This window comes from Episyrphus balteatus, chromosome 3, assembly GCF_945859705.1.
Source record: "Episyrphus balteatus chromosome 3, idEpiBalt1.1, whole genome shotgun sequence".
Taxonomy (NCBI): domain Eukaryota; kingdom Metazoa; phylum Arthropoda; class Insecta; order Diptera; family Syrphidae; genus Episyrphus; species Episyrphus balteatus.
The window spans coordinates 20469601-20491515 of record NC_079136.1 but is presented as its reverse complement, the minus strand read 5'-3'; the positions used below and the strand labels follow the sequence as shown (position 1 = coordinate 20491515).

General features: G+C 29.6%; 1 protein-coding gene across 9 annotated transcripts in view; it reads left to right on the top strand.

Moving 5' to 3' along the window:
* The window catches only part of LOC129917094 (alpha-protein kinase 1), a 303161-nt gene that overhangs the window by 82225 nt on the left and 199021 nt on the right, over positions 1-21915 (top strand). For all 9 annotated transcript variants that reach the window (XM_055997430.1, XM_055997432.1, XM_055997431.1 and 6 more), the window contains exon 3: positions 267-390. In XM_055997430.1, coding sequence (XP_055853405.1) covers positions 267-390 — 124 coding nt within the window. The remainder of the gene's footprint in view (positions 1-266; positions 391-21915) is intronic.

Below are 21915 nucleotides of genomic sequence, written 5' to 3'. Positions count from 1 at the left end.
AATCATTTCAGTGTGTAAGCGAATCTTGTGTTCTAAATAAATGAAATCGCAGAAGAACCATTCAAACGAATTAATTAAAATGTTCAGTGCCAAGGGAAGACTTGTTTTTTTTTTTTTTTTTTTTAACTTCTTGTTCTTGTTTGTTTGTTTCCTTTGCCTTTATTTCTTGTGTTTTCTTTTTTTTTTTTTATTAATTGTTTTTCCATTTTCATCTTTTATAATGCAATTCTTTGTTTTTTTGTTTCTTTTTTCTTCTATTTTTATAGTCCCACTGGAGCAACATTACGTTCACAGGTGCAAATAAAGGATTACTTATTGTCACCGGGCACCTGCAAATGTGGTCTTCCATGCCCATTGCGGCCGGAGTTCTTTTTCGATTTTAATTCTCAGGTGAGTTGATCTTTTTTTTTGTATTTTTTTTTTTACTATTCCTTGTTCATGTCGATATCTAAGTGAATTCTATTAAAAAAAATTTATAAAAAGGGTTTAGTACTATTGCAGTGTAGTAAAATCAGAGTTAAAATGTATGAGAGAAAGGAAATGAGCAAATTAATTTGCGCAAATTCGTTTTCCACTTTAATTGTCAAACGAAATTATGTTAAGGAAAAGCACAGGTAGAGAAAAAGAGAGTATCTATATAAAAAATAAAACGTATTAAATTAAAAAAAAAAAAAAATAGTAGAAACAAATCAGGGACACACAAAGGTGTGCTGCTGCTCCTCCTGGACGAATAAACCAGACGAAGATGCATCGTGACAGATTTTCATTCAACCAGCAGCAGCATCAGCATCAGCGTGTATGCATGTACTAATTGCAATGCTGTCAATTAAAATGTTAAACTTAATTATCCCTATGGACAGAAGTATTTCAGGAATTGAAGAAGGTAAGTTGGTGGTAAGGGGAGGTGAGGGGAAAGGAAAGTACCTATACGGGATGAGACGAGTTTATAAGCACGTTCTACGTGCATGTAGGACCACTCTCTCTTCTCTACGATATTTCATCCATATAAAAGGGTCCGAGATAATTACATTGTGATGTTGTTTTTTTTTTTATTTTTTTATTTGGTTCTTCTTACTTTTGTTTCATTTTGTATGGATATCATTGAAAGAACAGGATATTTGAGGTTTTTAAACAGTGTGGTGGACAAGAAAAGTACAAATCTGCAATCATGATACATGTTCTCTACATCTTCTGTAGTGCAGAGCTTATTTTTATTTTGTTGTTATACAAGATTTAAAAACTTAAAAAAAAATCCTATACGATTTTAAACTTTGTCTTTCAGTTCACACTTAGTTCAGTCAATTCAGGTTTTGACATCAAAACAAATTATTGACAGGACTCTCTTTGCATTTTATTGTTCCTTAAAATCTAATTTAATTTAAATACAAATTGGTAAATTTCCTCACCCCCCTTCCCGTCCTCATTTTTTCAAATCTATTTGTATCATTTCCTATAGCTCATAGGGAACATTATGAGTGCCAAAAATATTCAACTTAAGATTTTGAACCTTTACACACACTTCTAATATCTTTTTTGAACATTTCTACCGAGTTTTTACCGAGTTTCTACCTCCAAATTACTAGCATATTTCTAGAACATTTCTAACATATTTTTACCAAATATCTACTTACACACTTCTAGCACATTTCTATCAATTTCTACATCACATTTTATGCATATTTCTAGCATATTTATACCACCTTTTTACAGAAATAGTGAGATGAACTTTTTCGCTTATATTTGCCTTCTGCCACTTTTCTACGATATTTCTTCATACATATTTCCATCATACTTCTACCACATTTCTAACAATATTTTTAACACCACATTTATACACATTTGTGTCTTAATTTTAGCATATACAGTAGGGTGGGTCAAAATACAATTTTATGGATTTTCAAAAAGGCTCAGCGATCAAAAGGTGCTAAATGGTTCGGTTAGCTTATAAGTAAAATTTCATTTCATTATTTTAAGCCTAAGTGCCTCCGGATTGTGGTTTCATTTTTGAAAAAGCAGATTTTTGCCTAAAAACCACACATGCTTTGCTTAATTTATTATTGTCTCATTTCTTATACAAGCAAATTCAGGAGGATGTGCCAAAAAGGTTAAGCGTGTAGGGTGGGTCGGAACAAGAAAAAAATCGTATTGGAGGGGGTTAATATTCGCCCCCGTTTAGTCAGGAGGGGCAATTTTCTAAAAAAATGATTTAATTAGGAAAAAATATTATTAAAAATCAACGGTTATACCTACAACAACATGTTATACCTTTTTGTCAAGCCCAAAATCTCTTTTTTATTTTGCTTTCAAATAAAGCTGTTTTATAAAATAGTTTTTGAAAAATTAATTTTCAAAATCAAAATTTTGAAATTTTTTTTTTTTAATTTGCGAACTAATTTTTTTTTCAAAATTTTATGTGATTAAGTACTATTTAAGTTTTCAAAATTCAATGCTCTTATTTGTTTGTAAGCAAAAACAGAAAACCGGATGCAAAAATGTTTTGTCGATTTTGAGAAATTAAAAAAAAAAACAAAACTACATTTTTAAAAGACTTGTCAATTAATTTATGAAACATTTTATCTTTCTTTTATTATTTTTAAGGGGATACCACGCCTCCAAGGTAGAAAATCGTTAGTTTGAATATGTTTTCTTTGCATTAACTACAATTCTACCAAGTTTCAAGATTCTAGGGTATTCAAAAGTATACTTTTTAATAGTAAATTGATATTAAATCTACCAAAATGGGCGGTTACCACGCCCCCCTGAATGTAAAATCTCAATTTTTCGATTTTTTTCTTTGTATGTACTTCAAGATCCATGACCATAACAAGTTTCTATGAAAACTAGAAGTTTGCCATAATTTTTATCATATGTTAGTTAGTGTGTTAGTGAATACCTAAATCAGCTACTCTTTTAGCGATTTTTGAAGGCCTTTTTCTCAGAAACTACTAATCCTACTTAGCTGAAAGTTTTTGAGGAGCTTGATTTGGACTATGTTAACAAATAAAACGAGTTTGAAATATTTGACATTATTGAAACAAAAGTTAGAATGATTCGAAAAAGGCCTGAGTTTTTTCCTAAGGGTTTAGGACCAAAGTTCATAAAGAACTTGGCTGGGCAACCGGAGGCAGAAGATAAAGTCTGATTATAACCAAACTTTATATTATTGTTCTATTCACAGTTTGGCACCTTTTCATCACTGTGCCCGTAAAAAAATCTGGAAAAAAATTTCTCCATACATTTGTGACCCAGCCTAATATACAGCTCATTTGTACCACATTTTTACCGAATGAGCACTGTGACAAACTTTCCAGCTCTTTTGGCCCATTTTTTGCTTAATTTTTTCACATTCCTACCATATGTCTCCCAAATTTCTATGTGATTTTTGAAGAATAAAAATTGTACGATCACGTTCACATTTATTTAACATAGCATATTTTAACCAGATTCTTTCTGCTACATTTCTAACTAAAAGATTCAAAAATATTTCTAGCACAATTCTGCCATACTGCCAGCTTATTTCTGGAACATTTCTACCACAATTCTCCATTATTTCTACCGAGTAAACAGTGTATGATCGCTTTTCCAGTTGTTTTGGTAAATTTCTAGCAGATTTCTTTAACATTTCTACCATTTGTTTCTAACATTTCTAGCTGATTTTTATTAAACAAAAATTTCTAGCATTCTCCTCCTTTTCCATTTTTTGTTTCAATAATTCCTTTGAATATTCAAGTGATCGAACTATAATTTTCTCCAAAAAATTGCTTGTTGAAAAATATTTTTTCTTGTCAAACACACTGTTAATGGAAATAAATCCCTTCATATGATATATCTTGACTTCATTTGTTGCAACAAATGCAACGATACTCTTAACATGTATCATAAAGATAAATAAATAAAAAAATATTATCGAGTATAGGTACAGAAATACCAAGGACAGATAAGGTATCAAAATTTGATTTAAATGAATTTCCATCTTCGAATCCCATATAGCAGCAGCAAGAGATACATAAAAGCTCCTCATTTAGCAGAAAACCAAAAGCAATCAATTGCCCGCTAGCTAGAAGTATGGTTGTAGCTCATAAACAAAGTACCACAATTTTTATTTAATACACATCTCTCCATGATGAAACCCATGATCCATCAGCCAAGTACATAGTATCTATCCTGGTTAAACAGCTTGGAAGGGGGCTTTAACACAGGAAATCATTCCTCAGCTTCTTCATCATCATCAACATCATCTCTATAGGAGTTCTTCCCACTAAGTAATAAGATTTGTTGAAGGGAAATAACCATCGTTTCTACCTATATCCTTTTTACCTTTAACGACAACATCAAGACGACACTTATTCAATTGTGTGTATGTATACAAACATTTCCAATGACCTATGTGTAACTCCTCTTTACTCTGGTTGCAATTCTAGATTCAACAAATCCCTTGAATTTTATATGTACAGTGTTCACATTAAATAAGAACCTATACCTACTTTAAGCTTTGGTCATATGTATTACTTGGAATTTTGTCATCGTCGTTGTTGTTGTTGGTGTCGTTCTCGATCTCGTCGTCGTCGTCGTCGTATTCGTCCTCGTTGTCGTCCGTGTCGTTTGTATAGGAAAACAAGAAGTCGAACAAGCTTGTCGGACATGGGATTCCATCAGATTAAAGGTTGTTAATACTGTCGCCAATTTAGTAGATCTTCTCTATCTTCATTCGGTGTCTCCGGTATCTCCGGTTGAGGTGGAGTGCGGAGTACACTCAAAATATTTCTACCTACAAATGTATTTGTGTATTCCAAACAGGGGTGTGAATGTTTCCCTTTTTGAATTACACACTACCTTTATCTGTGTATACCTTTTTAGTGAATGACACACAGACAAAACAGGAATGGGAATTAAACCAACCAACCAACGAAACGCCAACGTCCAATAACAACTTCCAAGTTCCAACAACTGTCGACCAAATGAGAGCCAATAAAGCAGGTGTAGTTTGTTTTGATAAATTACTTAAGGTATTAGGATTGCTAATCCGTTTTGTGCAGTTTTTCATTTTATTCCTTTTTCTTCGTTGTTCATATTTTATGAGAGCCTTCTCTTGCTTTGTTTATATCCTGAAGGAGGCTACTTCTGTTTTAACCCCAGTTGCTATATCGTTGTTTTCAAATGAATAAAAATACAACAACCTACCTTAACTAAAAAAGGGGGGCTTTTTGAATTATGTTTCTGATTTGACTTTGATAATCATCATTCATTAGCTTCAAGCCAAAAGAGGATGTGCAGTAAATTAAATTTGACTTTATAACACGAAGTTTTTGTTTTTGTTTTATGGTTGTTTATTTGTTTAAATTTCAAAACACAGACAAAGTGTCTGGGTTTGCTTTCAAAAGCAATTTGTTTAAAACTAATAATCGCTCTTAGAGATTTGATCAATGTACCTTATATGAGTATGTAAAGCAGAGAAATGGTTTGAGTTTATAATTATTGCACATTTTGTGGTGCTTGAAACTTGTTTTGTGATTTTTATCGAAGCTACTGTTTGGTAGCTTTTATTAAAGTATTTTTTTTAATGAAATTGTTTTTGGATAGAAAAAAGATTTTCGTTTAAGAAGCTTTATAGAAGTTAATTTTTGATATACATACCTAATTGTTCTTTTCTTTCGTCACTTTTTATCATATATCAGTGAAATTCTCAAAATATGCAATATCTACTTTTTGGAAAGATAAAGCACGATAAAACTTATTTTATCATGAAATTTTTTTAAAGGAATGTTTTTGAGAGTAAGAGGATGCTACTAAAATTCCGTGATATGGTCGGGCTTCTTTCAAAATAGGAGTGAATTAGTACTCCAATAAAATAAAAACTTCGGAAGTACTTCTTTAAAGAAAAGAAAATACATATCTATAAAAATAACTTAAGCAAATCTGTCTTATATTTTTTTAAAATCCAAACGAAGCTTTATAGAAGCTAGTTAGTTTCTGGATGGTTTTGATTTTTCCTTAAAATAATTTTCTAACACAACCTTAGCCTTATGTAGAAGCAATATCCATTACTCTTCAATAAATATTTGGAACTGGTTTTGAAATAAAGTGCTTTCTAAAATAAACAAAAGAAGCTTTATAGAAGGTTGTTTAGTCTTTAGTTTTTGAAATTTTGTTTAATGCATTCATTTAAATAAAAAAAAAAATTAAGAAAGTCTATGCTTCTGGAGCAATTAATTACAATTACTTTTTGGGAAAGCTAATCGAAGTTAGAGGCTTTTTAAAAGTACATTTTCAAGTTTCGAATTCGAGTTTCCTCTTAGATCTACCAGTTTTGAATCCGTTTTACAAGTTTAACAGTTTTGACTTTGATTTAACACTTTTTCTGGCTATTTACCTTTTTCAGCTTCCATTTTCGATTTCGAGTTAAATCTATAGTTTTAAACTGCTTGTCTATTCACGTTAATATTCTACTAGGAAGCAGGACCGAGGTTTTTCAAAAATTAAAAAAAAAACTAACTTAAGATCATCATTTCGTTAAATAGAATTTTTTTACACCACCAATTTGATCTTCAAAAGTAAAAAGCTATTAATAACATTTAAATTATGTTTAAACTGTCTAAATACACATTACATAAGAGGAACTAACATCAAATTTTCAATGAAAAAAATAAAGTTTTATCTCTTTTAAATCTAAATGAATTTATTAATATTAATTGAAGCATTATTAATTTTAATCCCAAAATAATAATTCCCATAATATACAAAACTTTTAAGTTCTCATTACACGTGTTTTCAAAAGATGATCAAAGAATTAAGATTGTCTACAAAAAAAAATAATGATCTAGCGCCGCACTATTCGACTTTCAAAATCAACATCAAACAACGTGTCTGTTGTATTCTTTTATTTATAATATCTTATCACTGAGTCAACATCAGCAGCATTTTCAAACATAAATTCCACTCAATTCTAACAAAACAAAAAAAAAAAAAAAAAATTGGGCCAACCTAACAAACATAGGTACATTATTATTATTATGAACCGGTGTATCTTCACACACAAAAGATTCTTTTATAGATAAAAGTTCTCATAATTTATATAAGCTTGCTCTCGCTCTCCCTGTACATATATCTCTATTGTAAAATTCTTACACAATAGAAAATGAATGGCTTTTTGTTGTCTGAACTGTTATAATGCTATAGCGCAACACACTATGTCTGCATATAGCACACACAACACATAATAAAAACTAATTATAAAAAAACATCAATAAAACGTCAATGGCTAAAGTTTTGTTCAATAAAATACAAAAAGTGTTTGAATGCATTCCTTTTTTAAAAAGAAGAAGAAGAAGAAGTTCCCCTCTTGACAGAAGCATCAATAATAAAAAAAGAGGTGCCAAATTTATATTACAAAAAAATATAAAAAATAAAAAAACTAACAACAACAAACTCATAACTTAAGTTTAATTAAAATGCTTAGGCACATCATTCAAGCGAAAAGCACACGCTTGACTCTAATGTGCCAACTATTAGTAGCTGCGCCTGGTATTTTTATTGTTATTTTTTTCTTTCTTGGTTTCACTTTTTTTTTATTTTTCTTTGAAATTCCTCAAATCCAGGGACGGATTTACTAAAAACTGTATCAAAGTGTAATATCAATTTATCAAGTGGTTTTAAAACAATAATATATGACTGTTTTTGACGAGTTTTTCTCTGTTCGCCACACTACCTTGCCTACAATTTTAGGATATATTTAGACCCAAATACGTTTTTCGCGACATTTCACTTCTATATATTTCTTTTGGATTTAAGAATAGTGCAACAAGGATCTCAAATTGTCTTTAGACATCCAATTCTCTGGCTAAAGACACAATATAATAGTGATCATTTAAGTTGAGCGACGGAAGGTAGTGCACATTTTTTTTAAAGGAAATTAAATACATGAATATGATTTGATTTAAAAAATAAATTGTATCGACTGTTTATTCCTTACAAAAGAATTTTGATAAAGTAGTTTTATGTCGATACTACATTTTTTTTAAGACATAAGTTTATGATGTACCTTCCACAAAAAAAAAAAATGACAAATCAAAGACAGCCCAAAAACTATTTTTTTTTTGTAATAGCACAGTTAATGTAACTTTTCATCAAGACTGACTGTGAATTATGAAATTCCATATATTAATTTTCACGAGCTCTTCACAAGTCCTTGTTAGGTGTAAGCCCAGTCGAACCGAGCTAAATGTGGTAAATTTTTAACGTTGTCGATACTGCAGTTTAATTAGATTAAGGGTGTTTTCATAAACGTCTGCCTAACTTAGGCCTGCGTTAGTCGTGTTCATAAAATCAGATCTGCGATCGGACTAACTTAGTCCAACTGCAGTTCTGCTGTTCATAAACGTCAGTATGTCGTCAACATCGTGCAGATTGCGCAGCCAAAATTGTATTGCTGCAGAACTCAAGAAGAAATTTATTTGACTCTTGATTCGATTTTTTTTTGTTAATAAATGTAAATATTGTAAAAAAAAAATGTGAAGCAAACATATTAATTAGGGTGGTGCAAAAACTTTTCTTTTTTTTCATTTTTCGAAAAATTTGAATTTTAATGAAAATTTCGAAATCGTGTTTTTTGAGATAATGAGTTTATATTAAATTTTTTCGTATTAGGGTGGCTCTAAAAAATGTTATCTTCTACAGTTGCTTGAAGAATTCAAAAAAAAAAAAAAAAACAACGTGGATATTGTTTTGGCCAAATTATCTAAGAAAAAAAAAAATTCCATTAGGGTGGTTCAAACTTTTTTTTTTTAATTAATTACAAAAATTATTTTTCACTGCAGAGAAAGTTTGTAAAACATGGTTTATGAAATATAATGTAAAATTGGGGTAGTTATTTTGGAATTAGAGGGCTCAGAAAAATGGTATATTTAACATTTACGCTTGGAATTCAACCAAATTCAATTTAATTAATTCGACATGAATTTAATATCACTATAGCAAAAACGCACTTAACAAACTTTCTGTGCACTAAAAATCATTTTTTTTTTTTCAAACGCATAAAAAAACTTTCTTGAACACCCTAATTAAAAATATTTTTTCAATAGATAATTTGTTTTCAATGTGAACTACTCGGTGTTTTAATTATTTTTTTTAGAAGAAAGTATTTTTTTTTAGTCACCCTAATGTAACACAAATTTTTCGCGTTATTAAAAACAATATTTTCGGGAACTGAAAACGAAATATTTTTTTGCTTAAACAAAACTCATTCTGTGGTAATTCTTTTATATTTTTTTTCTGACGTTTATGAACACTCAGTGCCTGCTGAAAATTGTACTAACGCAGGCCTGCAAACATTCTGCAGAATTGGTGTGTTCATTAATGCAGCAAAGCAGAAAGACGATTGGACTGACGCAGATTTCCGACGTTTATGAAAACACCCTAATTTGATCTAGATTTTCATCATCAGTCAATAATTCAGTTTTTTTTTTTAATTTCACAGGAAATTTGCAGAAAAACACCATTTGTATATAATGTATAATGAATTCTGCATATCTTGTGGCACTTCTTTACCGACAATGCAAAAACACAAACCAAACAAAAATAAAAGCATTGTTTTTAAATGTTTAGGGCCCCTTAGAGACTAAATCCATTTTTGTTTCAACCTGTGTTTTAAATCTATTTGAGTTTTCTCGCAAAGATACATAATCTAACTCCATCGAGCATTGTTAAAGTAAAAACAAAAGAAAACAACGACAAATTATAAATTTTTGTTTTTTTTTTTTTTGTATTTATTTAACTTTGTTCAGACTCTGTTATTGTAATTCTTGCAATTTGTGTTGAAATGTTAATGATTTACCCATTAAAAATGGTTGTCACGAAATTTTAATCACACGACAATGTTCAAGTTTAGTTTAGTTTTTTTTGTTTGTAAATTTTTTTGATTCATAGTGTGTTTGTGTAGAAATGAGAGAAGGACTGACAAGTCAACCAAATTGACAGAACTGTGAATAATAAAACAGTTTTTTTTTTCTGTTTTTTGTTTTTGTTAGTTCGTTCCTATTGTGAATACATAATTTATTCACAATAAGTAGATATACACACAATTTTTTTTTTTTTTGACTGCACGTTTTTAAGTTTTTGTAGGCTTTGTTTTTTCTTATTTTGTTTTGTTTTATATTTAGAGTAGTGGGTGAACTGATCGTGATCTGTGCACGCTTTTGTTGTTTTTTTTTTGTTTTTCTTTGCAAACGAAACTAAATTTATAAATTATTTTTTTTTCTGTTCAGGTTTTTTTTTTGTTTTCGTATAAAATGGTAATTTGTTGTTTAAAGATAGGAAATGGTATTTATTTAATGATATGGTTTTTATGATTTCATAATAGACATTGTACGCATAGACTTATAAAATGTATTTTTATACAAAACAAGGTCAATTTTGGAGAATAAACAATATAGGTACCTAAGTTGAAATGGTAAATGGGTGTTTTTTTGTTTTAATTTATTTTTTATTGGAGGATAGTTATTTCTTGATTTTAAAATTAAGCACGATGTTTTTTTAAAAAGTAATGATGAATCACAATTGAAGAAAAATAAACAACTTATTTTAAAAATGTCAGTAATAAAGTAATAGATACTTTGTTTAATACAAAAATGGTAGTTCCGTAACATGTCAGTACTAAATTGTCAGTATTAAAAGTCAATTTTGTTGTTATAATCACAGCTTAAACAACAACATCTCGTAAAAGAAGCCCAATTTATTAAATTCTTATTAGCCAGCAAAATCCATTTTGTAAAAAAAGGTTAATAGTTATTTATAGAGCCGAAAGATACGAGAAGGTCCTACATAGGGTTGTAAAAATATGAATTGAAAAAAATGCATATGAAATAAAAAAATATTTATTCAAATTGAAAAAAAAAAATGCATAAAATAATACTTATTGTAAATATAATAAATAAAAAAAAAATGTAATTGCAACTAAAAATATTTTCATTGAAAATAAAATTTTTGTTGCAAATAAAAAATTTTCTGTATTACCTAAAAACAAAATATAATGCAAAATGTGTGCATTAAATATTTTTTTTTTAATATTCGTCTAATTTCTTACAATTATGCCTATTTGGCCTTACATTAGGTTCAATGTTATAGTTGACATAGATAATAATGCCCAAATAGTCAAAATCGTAAGAAATTCGAAGAATATAAAAAAAAAACATTTAATGCACACATTTTTTTTTTCAATGCAGAAAATTTTCTATTTACAATAAAATTTTGTTCAAATGCAATTTTCAATGTAGGGGAGAGGGGGGCCAAATGTAACACTTTTTTCTAAAACCGATGGTTCTCCTACAAATTTGAAAATGGGTCAACCAGACCTTTTTTAAATTAAAGACCCATGTTTTAGCTGCATGATCCATCAAAAAAATTCAGCAAAACATAACGGTAATGTTGAAAAATAAAGCTTACAAAAAAAAATAACGGTAATGTTGAAAAATAAAGCTTACAAAAAAAAATCGTGTTGTTTCAACATACGGGGCAAAGTGTAACACATACCGGGGTAGGTTGTACCAAGAACAAAAATAAGAGAAAAATACCTTTATTTGTTTATATTTATTTAGTTTTAATTAATAACAATAAAAACAAACCTCAGTCATGAAATTTTGGTCCAAATTTGAAAAAAAAAGTGAGCATTTCCAGAGAAAATGTGACAGTAGTCTTAAATTAAAATTAATTGAATTCATAAATTGTTTTATAAGCTTTATGAAATTCAAGTGGTGGTTCAAAAAGTGTTTCCAATTTCAAAATAAATACAAATTCATTTACAAGCATTCATATCCAGGGTTGTTAATTATTTTAGGTAAACAATTTTTCAGTAGTTAAGACAAAATTGGGGTGCGTCCCAAAAATCGTTACGTTGAACGTTAAACTAAATCTTTTTTCTCTGAAAGTTGAGTAAATATGCTCCGAACAGAGCAAATTTTGAACTCTGGTACTTATTCAAAAAATTAGTTTACATTAGTTGATAACAAACAGCCTTTGTTGTAATGCAAAATAAATAATTTAAAAAAAAAACGAAAAATCACAATTATTTTGTAAAAATTAAAATAAAGTCGAATGAATACAAATTAAAATTTAATTTTCATCTGAGTCACAGTTTATTCAAACATAAATACTTAAGTGAACAGAACTATAGGTAGGTTTTTACATGTTACAACTTGCCCCGGAAAAATGTTACAACTAGCCCCAGCATGAAATTTTACAAACAAAATCAATTTAAAAAAAAAGCGAAACTGATATAGACATAACATATACACACAATTTGAGCCAAAACACAATTGCATATAACAAAAAAACACTCAGCACTCTATCTTTTTCGGGTTAAAAGGTAGACCAAAAATAAAATTAAAAAAAAAGTTACAAACATGCTTTTTTTGGGCACCACTAGTATAACTTCTCACCCTGAGCATTTTTCTCCTTTACGCGTTTCTTAATATTGAAAGGAACATCGCTTTTTTTAGCTGTTAATTCTTACCCCTGTTACTTTTAGCCCCACTCTCCCCTACATACCTAAATAGTTTTAAGTTGGAATAAATTTTTTTTTAATGCAAAATTTCTTTATTTCCTATAAATATGTTTTTTAATGCAAATTTTTTTAATTTCCAATACCTTAAATTTTTTTTTTTAATGCAAAATTTTTTATTTGCAAAAAAAAGATTGCCTGTCTATCAGTACCGCGGTTTGAAAATCCTAGGTTTTAGTTTTTGTTCACATTGTTTTTCCATAAGAAATCTACTCAGATTGCGCTTAATTCAAATTGACATATTTTTGTTGGCGGTAAATTGTGAAAAAAAAATCAATATCAATTTAACATTTTTTAAATATCAAATTAATATTTTTTAAATATCAGCCAAAAATGCTCTATAAAATGTGTTTTATGATATCTAAAATGTTAAAACAATATTTTTACTATCAGGATGATATTTAAATGTCACATTTTGGAATTTTTGTTTTGATATTTTATTATTTTTTTTCAAATCAATTTCTCATTCCAAATAATTGAAAAATATTAAATAAAAAATTCTTAATGTGTACTAATTTAAAGGAGCTTTGTGTTTTTTCGAAGTAAAATGTATGATTTACTGAGAAAATTTGATCGGCAATAAGATTTTACTTCACATAGTTTGGGAAAAATAACAAAACAATTATATCACACTAGCTGACCCGGCGGACTTCGTTCCGCCATTTCTTGTATTTATTTCAAATTTTCGACTCTTTAATTAGTTAATTTTCAAATGAAAAAGAGGATCAAAACTTGAAAAGTTCATAAAATGCGTTTAAAAATGTTAACTTTTGAACTTTTAGCAAGAGTGGCCTATGCAAAATACTATTGCATGCGCATAATTAAAACCTATATTTCCTATAAGTTTGAGATTTTTTGCAGACTTTTAAAAATTCCAAAAAAAAATAAAAGACTACTCAAAAATGTCCCTAAAAATTAGGTTGTTTTTCAAAAATTTTTATTTCAAAATACAGACCCCTAATTTTTTTTGAATATCTTTCTCATGGTGTAACTCAAATTTCTGTGCAAAACTTTGCGTACCTCTAATTAGTCTTTTGTCGAAGGTCTATGAATGCAAAAAAACCTTCACAACTTGGTTTTGAAATTTTTTTGAATTTTTTCAATACCTTTTTTAACTATTGAATAAATTTGTCTATCATATAAAAAAAAGTCAACTCTTTACGACTTACCGTTTAGAAAATAGCCTCTTTTTTCAATATCGTGTTACCCCTATTTACCCTATAAAATCTAAAATTTTGTTTGCCTTAAACCTTCTCCTCTTATGCCTCTTTTATTTAAAAAAAAAAATTAAGAAAATAAGTCAGCCGGTGTGGCCGGTTAGCGAACGTACACAAAACCAAACTTTAATATAAATAAACTAATTTGTAATGGAAACATAATAATTACCCTCTGCCATTTTATAGAGTCCCTTTCTGGTGGTCCTAAACTGTTTAACTCCACCGAAATCTCCGACCACTTTTTGGTTATAAGCGGCTTTGCCCAGATTCCCTTAGCGAAGTCTGGGTTCGCTTCCATCAACTCCACCATTCTAGCGAGCTGATTTTTGTTTCTTACAATCTTACTCCTACGTTGAGAAAACACTTAAAATCAATATCATCCATTATTTTGTACAAAATACTTACATTTTAAATATAAGAAGCTAAATAAAATAGCAAAGACGCACGTGTGATGGAAAAACGAAAATGATTTCAATATTTGATAAAATTCATAATTTAAACGTCAAAAGTCGATGTGCACCATTCAAAATAGATTTTTGATCTTTGTTCACAATGAATCAAAAATTTGTCAACTCGCGTTCATAATACCAATTTATCAATTGATTGACAAATTGTTTCAATTGTCAATTAATTGATCTTTGACAACCGTAATAAGGCTGTTTGTTAAAATTTTTAAAAAGCCAGAGTGTTTCTTTGCTCGTACAAATTGACAGCTATGTAAAGATGGGAGAAAAGGTATTATTTTTTTTTACACAAACCATCTACATAATAATACCTTTCAAACAAAAATTTTTTTACCTAAATCGGACCAGCCAAACGCGAGTTTATCGGCCACACACACTTAACGAACTCTATTTTATGTATAAGATATAATAGAAAAAATAATATCACCACTATTTTGTAAAGAATATTCACTTTCAGTAATGTTTTGAAAAAAGAAAGAAAGTACTTTTATTAATAAAAATAATAAAAAAGAAAAAGAAAGAAATAGGTTTCATTATAATAAACTAAAACATAAAATCTAGTCAACATTGATATTTTAATTGTCAAAGTGAAATTTTCACTATCCACTAAAACTTAAAAAAAATGTCAAAATGATATTTTTATTGTCAAAGTGAAGTTTTCACTATCCACCTAAAATTAAAAAATGTCAAAATGATATGATAAAATATCAAAATTGATATTTAAATTGTTGGACGACTTTTGTCACTCAAAAATGTTAATTTTTATAGCTGTTATTATCAATTTTTTTTTTGGTGTACGGTTGCACATAATTTACGTATACGTTACTTGTAAGTTGTTCCAAACCAAAAACGATTTCATGGCATCATTAAGCCAACAACTTCCTATATTATCAAGGGATAATCTTTATTAAAACTTTTTCATGTTTAAAATTTCCAATTTCAATACAAAATAAAAAAAAAAAAAACGATAAAAAACAGTTTGCTCATCCTCCCTCTTTTTTTTTTTAAACTTAATCTGCATCTCTTAACATCTCGTGTATAGATCATTTCCGAAAATAAACGCCTCCCATCTACGATACTCCAATCTGTAAGCTCCTTTGAACCAAAGCCCTTAAAAAAACAAAAACCAAACAATGACAAATAACTCATGCCAAACAGGTAAACATTCAAATATTACGCAATAAACGTCAAAACAAATATTTAACGCATATTTGTGGTGTGCTTAGTGCTTGACTTGGTCCGTGTCCGTTCATATCCATGTTCGTGTCGGTATAAGTGTTTTGTGTCCTGGTTCAGGTATAAATTCAGCGCCGCCGGCTAGTCTACAGTGGGGCTTACTTATGCTAAAGTTTAACCTAAAATGAAAATTCTATAGTTGTCAAAATTTAACAGTTTTCTATTGACAGATGGCAGCAAGCTATAAGTATTTTAAAAGAAGCTAAAAAAAAATCACAAAATGTATCAGTTTTTGAATATTCTGCCCCACTGTGCTTATCGGCAAACAAAACTACCTCTTAGAAAATAAGCGTACATTGGCAATTACAGAGTAAAAGATACACAAACCGTTGTCTTTTTTAAAAGATACTTTTTTTAGTTTAAAGTTTTTGTTTCTGTTGTTGTTTGTATGAATTGGATATGGCCAATGAGGAAATTAGCCGATGTCCGAACCGGTCGCTCGTAACTTACCGCTCTACCATACAAACCAAACCCGTCCATCCCATTCCTTCATCATTTTTTTTTTCCATCATCATCATCATCCAGCCATTCGTCCATATCCACATGATGCCAATGCCACATCTGAGATCTGATGACCGAGAGAAAAACCTCTCGTCCTCTTGTGATGGAGGGTTTCACAATGAGTTTGTATGCAATGTTAACACTGTTTGCTTAGTACTTGGTTTTTGGCCGGATTTTGTTTCTTCTTTGGCCATTTTTATGTGCACGAGAGCGGAGAAAACGTTGGTTATTTTTTTTTTTTTTACTTTGTTTTATATTTTTTTTTTTTATTTTTTGTTGTTGTTTTCGTTTGGTGAATATTTACGATGACAGTCGTTTACAAAGTGATTGACAAGCCAACGGATAAAGAGGAACAACAAGTATGAAAAAAAGAGTATACGGAAGAGAGGGGCTTGTTACAAAAAAAAAGAAGCAAAAAACAAATTTGCAGAAAATACAAAAAATAAAAAACAAACAGGGAACAACAAAAATCTCTTTGTGTGCGCCAACGGATAAATTTACATCTTGTAATATGAAGCCAAAAGACTTTTGACCTTTGAAAAGAGGTAAAAAAAAAAAAATATAAATACTTTTTTTTTTATTTTTTGCATTTTTTGAAATGCATAATATCTGACTTGTTTATGTGGCGCTGCAACTTAAATAAAAAATAAAATTCAAACAAGATAACTTACCTTAAAAGTTCTCGTCTTCTCTCTCTGGATATGGAGGTCCCTCTACTTTGATGGCATGGGTGCATTTGAGTGAATTGTGCTGCTTTTGACTGGTGAGAAAATCGATGAAGAATTGTGCAGCCTTTCACAAAAGACCGCACATGTTATCTTATTACAAGGAAAAAGGTTTCACTTTTTTTTTTTTTTTTTTTTGTATTTTTGTTAACCCTTTCAAAGAAGATGAAGAAGAAAAAAAAAAACCATAATCGGTTTTGTGTTATTATGGAATTCTTTTGCTTGTTAAAACGGTGTGTGTGTTCGATGCAAGTGCATTCGGTTATTAAGTTATTTAAACTTAAAAAAAAAAAAAAAAAACAAGTTGTTGTTGCATCAATGAACATGGGGCATTGATAAATTTGTGGTGACATAAATGATTTCTTGAGAAAATAAAGGGTTTAGGTAGAGTTTTTTTTTTTGATTAATTTTTGTATCGGTAAATTTTTGTTGAATGACATGTGAAACAGTGTAGGCTGGTTTTTTTTTGGCCACATCCTGTGAATATTCTTTGATACCGTTATAATTTTTTTTTTGAAAAAATTGGATCAAAGAGATACATGCGTGTGTTTTTTTGTTGTTGTTTAAAAGATTGATATTTTTTTAATAAAGAAGAAGATTGTCGTCGTCATTACTACAAAATGATACCTATCTAAAAGATAAAAGAAACGCGCTGTGTAAAATTTGAATTTTAGTCTATTTACAGTTTTCGGAATGACCCCAAATTTTCTGTGTTGCTCCGCTGACATATTTTCTAAAGAATGGCATTCAAAATTCATTTTTGAAAAAAAGTGGAGTTACGAGGTTTTCTTATGAGACCGACGATATTGCTTATTTTGACCAAACATTGAATAAGAAAAAATATTTTGATTCTGCGAAATGATTAAATATGAAGTATTTTTTGGTAACAACAAAGTTCAACTTTTTGTAAGAATTAATAAGTAAATTTCAAAACTGTTGTTAGTAAAAATGCAAAAATATGCATTTCGTACCAAATAAAAGCAGCTTTCCAAATTTTTTATAATTTTCGGGTTCTAACTTTTGAAATAATAACGCTTGGTAATAAGGGTTTTGTTTTAATAAGTTTATTGAAATATTTCGAAGGTTTAACGGGTGTCCCGAAGTAAAAATTTTCGAGATATTCCCTTTATAAAATCTCAATGAACGATTTTCTGCTACATTTCAAGCATTTCCCTAGCTTACAGTAGTTTTGTTTCAGAAATAGAACAATACTTTTCTAAAGGTTTTGGATGTGTTGAACTCGAATCCGAAATTAGAATTTTCCTATCGGCTCGAGCTTTCGAGATATAAAATTAATTTTAACTACATTTTTTGTGTTATAGTGGGTCACTGTAGCGTATACGTAATTTTTTTCAAAAGAAATTGTATAATGCATACCTACATTTTTTTCTGCAAAATTGTTTACAAAACTTATTTAAAGATAAGTTAATGCCCATTCTAGCCCATCATTGAAAAATTTAGAAACTTTTCATTTCTAGATTAAATTTGAAATAATGCCCTCTGTCAGAGTACACTAAATAGAAACTAGAATTAATCGGAGGATAAAATAAAATAAAATAAAATAAAATAAAATAAAATAAAATAAAATAAAATAAAATAAAATAAAATAAAACAAAATAAAATAAAATAAAATAAAATAAAATAAAATAAAATAAAATAAAATAAAATAAAATAAAATAAAATAAAATAAAATAAAATAAAATAAAATAAAATAAAATAAAATAAAATAAAATAAAATAAAATACAAAATATACTCCTCTTTGCTTTTAAATGCAAACCTAATTTAAAATTTTCACTTTGTGGTTATACTTTTTCAAAGAACTGTACAAGCTTGACTTGCGAATGATTTGTATTTGATTAATGTATTGAAAAATATGAAAATAAAATTTAATTCAAATTAAAAAATTGAAAATGTGATTAAATCCAAATTTATGACATTTTCTCAAAATGAAAAATAAATTTAGTCTTTGAAATAATTTTTTTTTTTTTAAAGTCCAAGACAACGAATTCTGAGACAAAATGAGGCAAAGAAAGTTATTGTACTGCACGATGTACTGTGTGATGTCGCACAAAACTGGGTTCATTGCCCTCGTATTATGTTGCCGACTTGGAAACATGATATGGCTATTTGAGAAGTAGTAAGAATTCACCTGGTGTAAAATATCTTGGGGTACTAAAAAAAAGTATACTTATCCGAATGGAGCCTATACACAGCATGTTGGGGAAATCACAAAATGTTTAATGTAACAAAATGTTCAAAAGAGTTTAAAAAAAAAAAGATATGAATTTTATTTAAATTTTTTCGCAAATGTTTCTTATTAACCGAAATTTGAAAATTAATTCCTTAAAAAAAAATACCATTCATCTCCACTAAACTTTCAGACATGTGTCTCCTACAATATAAAAAGTCCTCTAACATCCCTGGCCCAATCAAATTTATATTCATCCAAATAATACCATTAAAACTTGTATATATTTACTTTTTGGTTACCCAAACAACATTAACTATGGTCTTATTTTATGCAAATGTGCCATCACTTATTCAATTACATTAAAAAAAACTTCTTAACTCTCTTAAACAAATCGATATAATATATATTTCTTTGTCCTCCTTGAAACCTAAAGGGAATTGAATATTCCAAAATAAATTCAATTCTTACAGTCAATCCCATGTGGAACCTTTCTCTTTTCGACCTTCAAATACATTTCTATATGGAAAGGTAAATAAAATCTAAAAAAAAAGAAATAATAGAATTCGATTATCCTTGAATTTATTACAAATTTAAAACTTTCTGACCAAAAAAAAAAAAATAAAAACAAACAGCCATTAAATTGAATATACACACACGAATATTGTGGCCAATTTGCTTCTACCACACATATCCCATTGTCTCTTTACATGAGTCTATTTCTATCTCTATAATATCGAATACGGATGGTTTAGCATTTTCGGTACATTGAATATAAAAGTGACCAAATACATTTATATTATATAGAAATGGACGGACACAAGTGGTTCGGCCGATAAGTGTCCTTTCTCTTAACAAATAACCCACAATCCCGCTGAGACTATAGATATATTTTTACCCGCCACTGCCACATAGTCACCGTCACTGCTACTGCACACACCCGAGCTTGAACAAATTTATTCGGTTTTAGATTTTATACCTTTTGAAATGGTCCGTAAAAAAGTAGCTCTACAGGCGACCGACCCCAAAAAAAAAGACCAAAAGAGAGAGAGAGAGAGTTAGACCAACCGCATACAAACACACACATTTTCAGGGACTACACAACTGTCTCTCAATTGGAAAGTAAAATATAATCCCAAAAGCCTTTCAAGCTGTGTTATTTGAAAATCCCAAAGCCCATCAATGTCATGGTTTTCCTTCTTTTTCCCATATCCCTCCCAAGACCACCCAATCCAACATGGCTGACAATATGGAGACACGAAAGAGAGCACCCAACTCCAATCGATTGATGGTGTGTGCCATTTTCCCCTTATTCACCCTAACTCCTGACTTGAGATTTAATTTGTTAATTCGTATTTAACACGTCAGCTTTGTCGTGCAATGGAGAAACAACACCTTGAGTGTGTGTTGTGATGTTATAGCCTCCTCAAATCGAGAAACAGACTGGATTACACAAAATTGCATTCCATCGATGAGTTTCCAGTTAGTGTCTTTCTTCTGTGTTGCCCCTGAAATATCTCTGTGCCCCCCTGACACCCCCTTTTTTGGAGTAGGTATTTGTTTGAATTAATGAGATTTGCCATGAACAACAGGCAGCAACAGAAGGCTCTTGAAGGTTTCTAAGAGGAAGTTTGTAGCTCCCTCTCTCGAAACGAAAAATTGCAGCTAAAAATGTTTTTAGTGGAAAACTTTCGTTTTGTATGTCTTTCCGCATTTAAAACCTTCTCCTCCTTCTTCTTTGGTTGCTGCTGTTGCTTGATTTCCTCATCAATTCGCCCGTCACACACTCTAAATACGACATCGAGACTATGACAACGACGACGACTCTACGGTAGCTATAAGAGCTTCTATAGAGCTACTATAAAGTTGAGATTGGGCTTGAAAATAGAGAAACACGAGAAAACTGGGAGTGAAAGGAAATCGTTTATTGTCTTATAGATACATTCTAATGCAATTAGGAAATACGGGATTTGCCATTGTTTTTGCCTTCATCATCAAACCTAGAATGCGCGAAATGGGACGACGACGACGACGATTGTAAAACTATGTTGTTGTTGTTCTTGTTTTTAGAGATAGATTGGTAGGTAGATGTTTGGAGAGATATTATAGATTGAATCGATTGGGCGACGACAAATATACGCGACTCCATAGACTATGACGATAACACGATGATGGTAGTATTGGGGAGGGCAGCACTATTGTGACATCCTTGGTTATAAAGCAAAAGTCATTGGAATGTTGTAAATTGAGTTTTCGTTTCGAATACGACAACGAAAATGACAACGAACGAGGAGTGGGTTGATAAGGTGAAATAAAATAAAACCGTCTTTGTCTAATGGCAATGCTTTCTAATTTATAATTGTTAAAATTTTTTTTTTCTTTCTTTTTTCTTTTGGAATTTTGTATTTCATTTACCGGTATTTGTTTTCAATTTGAAATGAATTACAAAATTTTTGGATTTTAATGTTGTGTTGGGAGGTAGAAGAAAATGAAAATATTTTATTATTCCCCAATGAGATCAAATTATTTTGATGAGAGGGTATGAGAGAGCTACAGAAAGAATTTTTGACAAAGATATCGACTAGACTTATTTATTTTATACCTTTTTGATGATTTAATTTTAATTTTATTTACAAAATTTATTTTTTTCTCTTTTATTTTTAGGTAAGAACAATAAAAAATGTACAATATCAAATACTGTCTTGTTAATTGGGGTAAGTGGAAAAATTGGATTTTTTTTAAATTCTGGCAGAAAAACTTAAAAAACTAAGTGTTTTTTATCCAAAATTTGGAGAAAGAAAGTCGTTGCTTGCTAAGATAGTCGTGAGAAAAATTGTCTGACTCATGATCTCGTCCAGTGTCCAGTGTGTACCGCTTTTCTTGAATTGTGTGGCCCTAAATATCATTCCTGATTAACAACGGAATTTATTGCACAGAAACAAAAAAAGTATTCATTTTTCAATAATCTTTTAGAAATTTATTGTGAAAAACGCTTTTACCTTTAATTCAAAGTCTATCAAGTTACAAAAATGA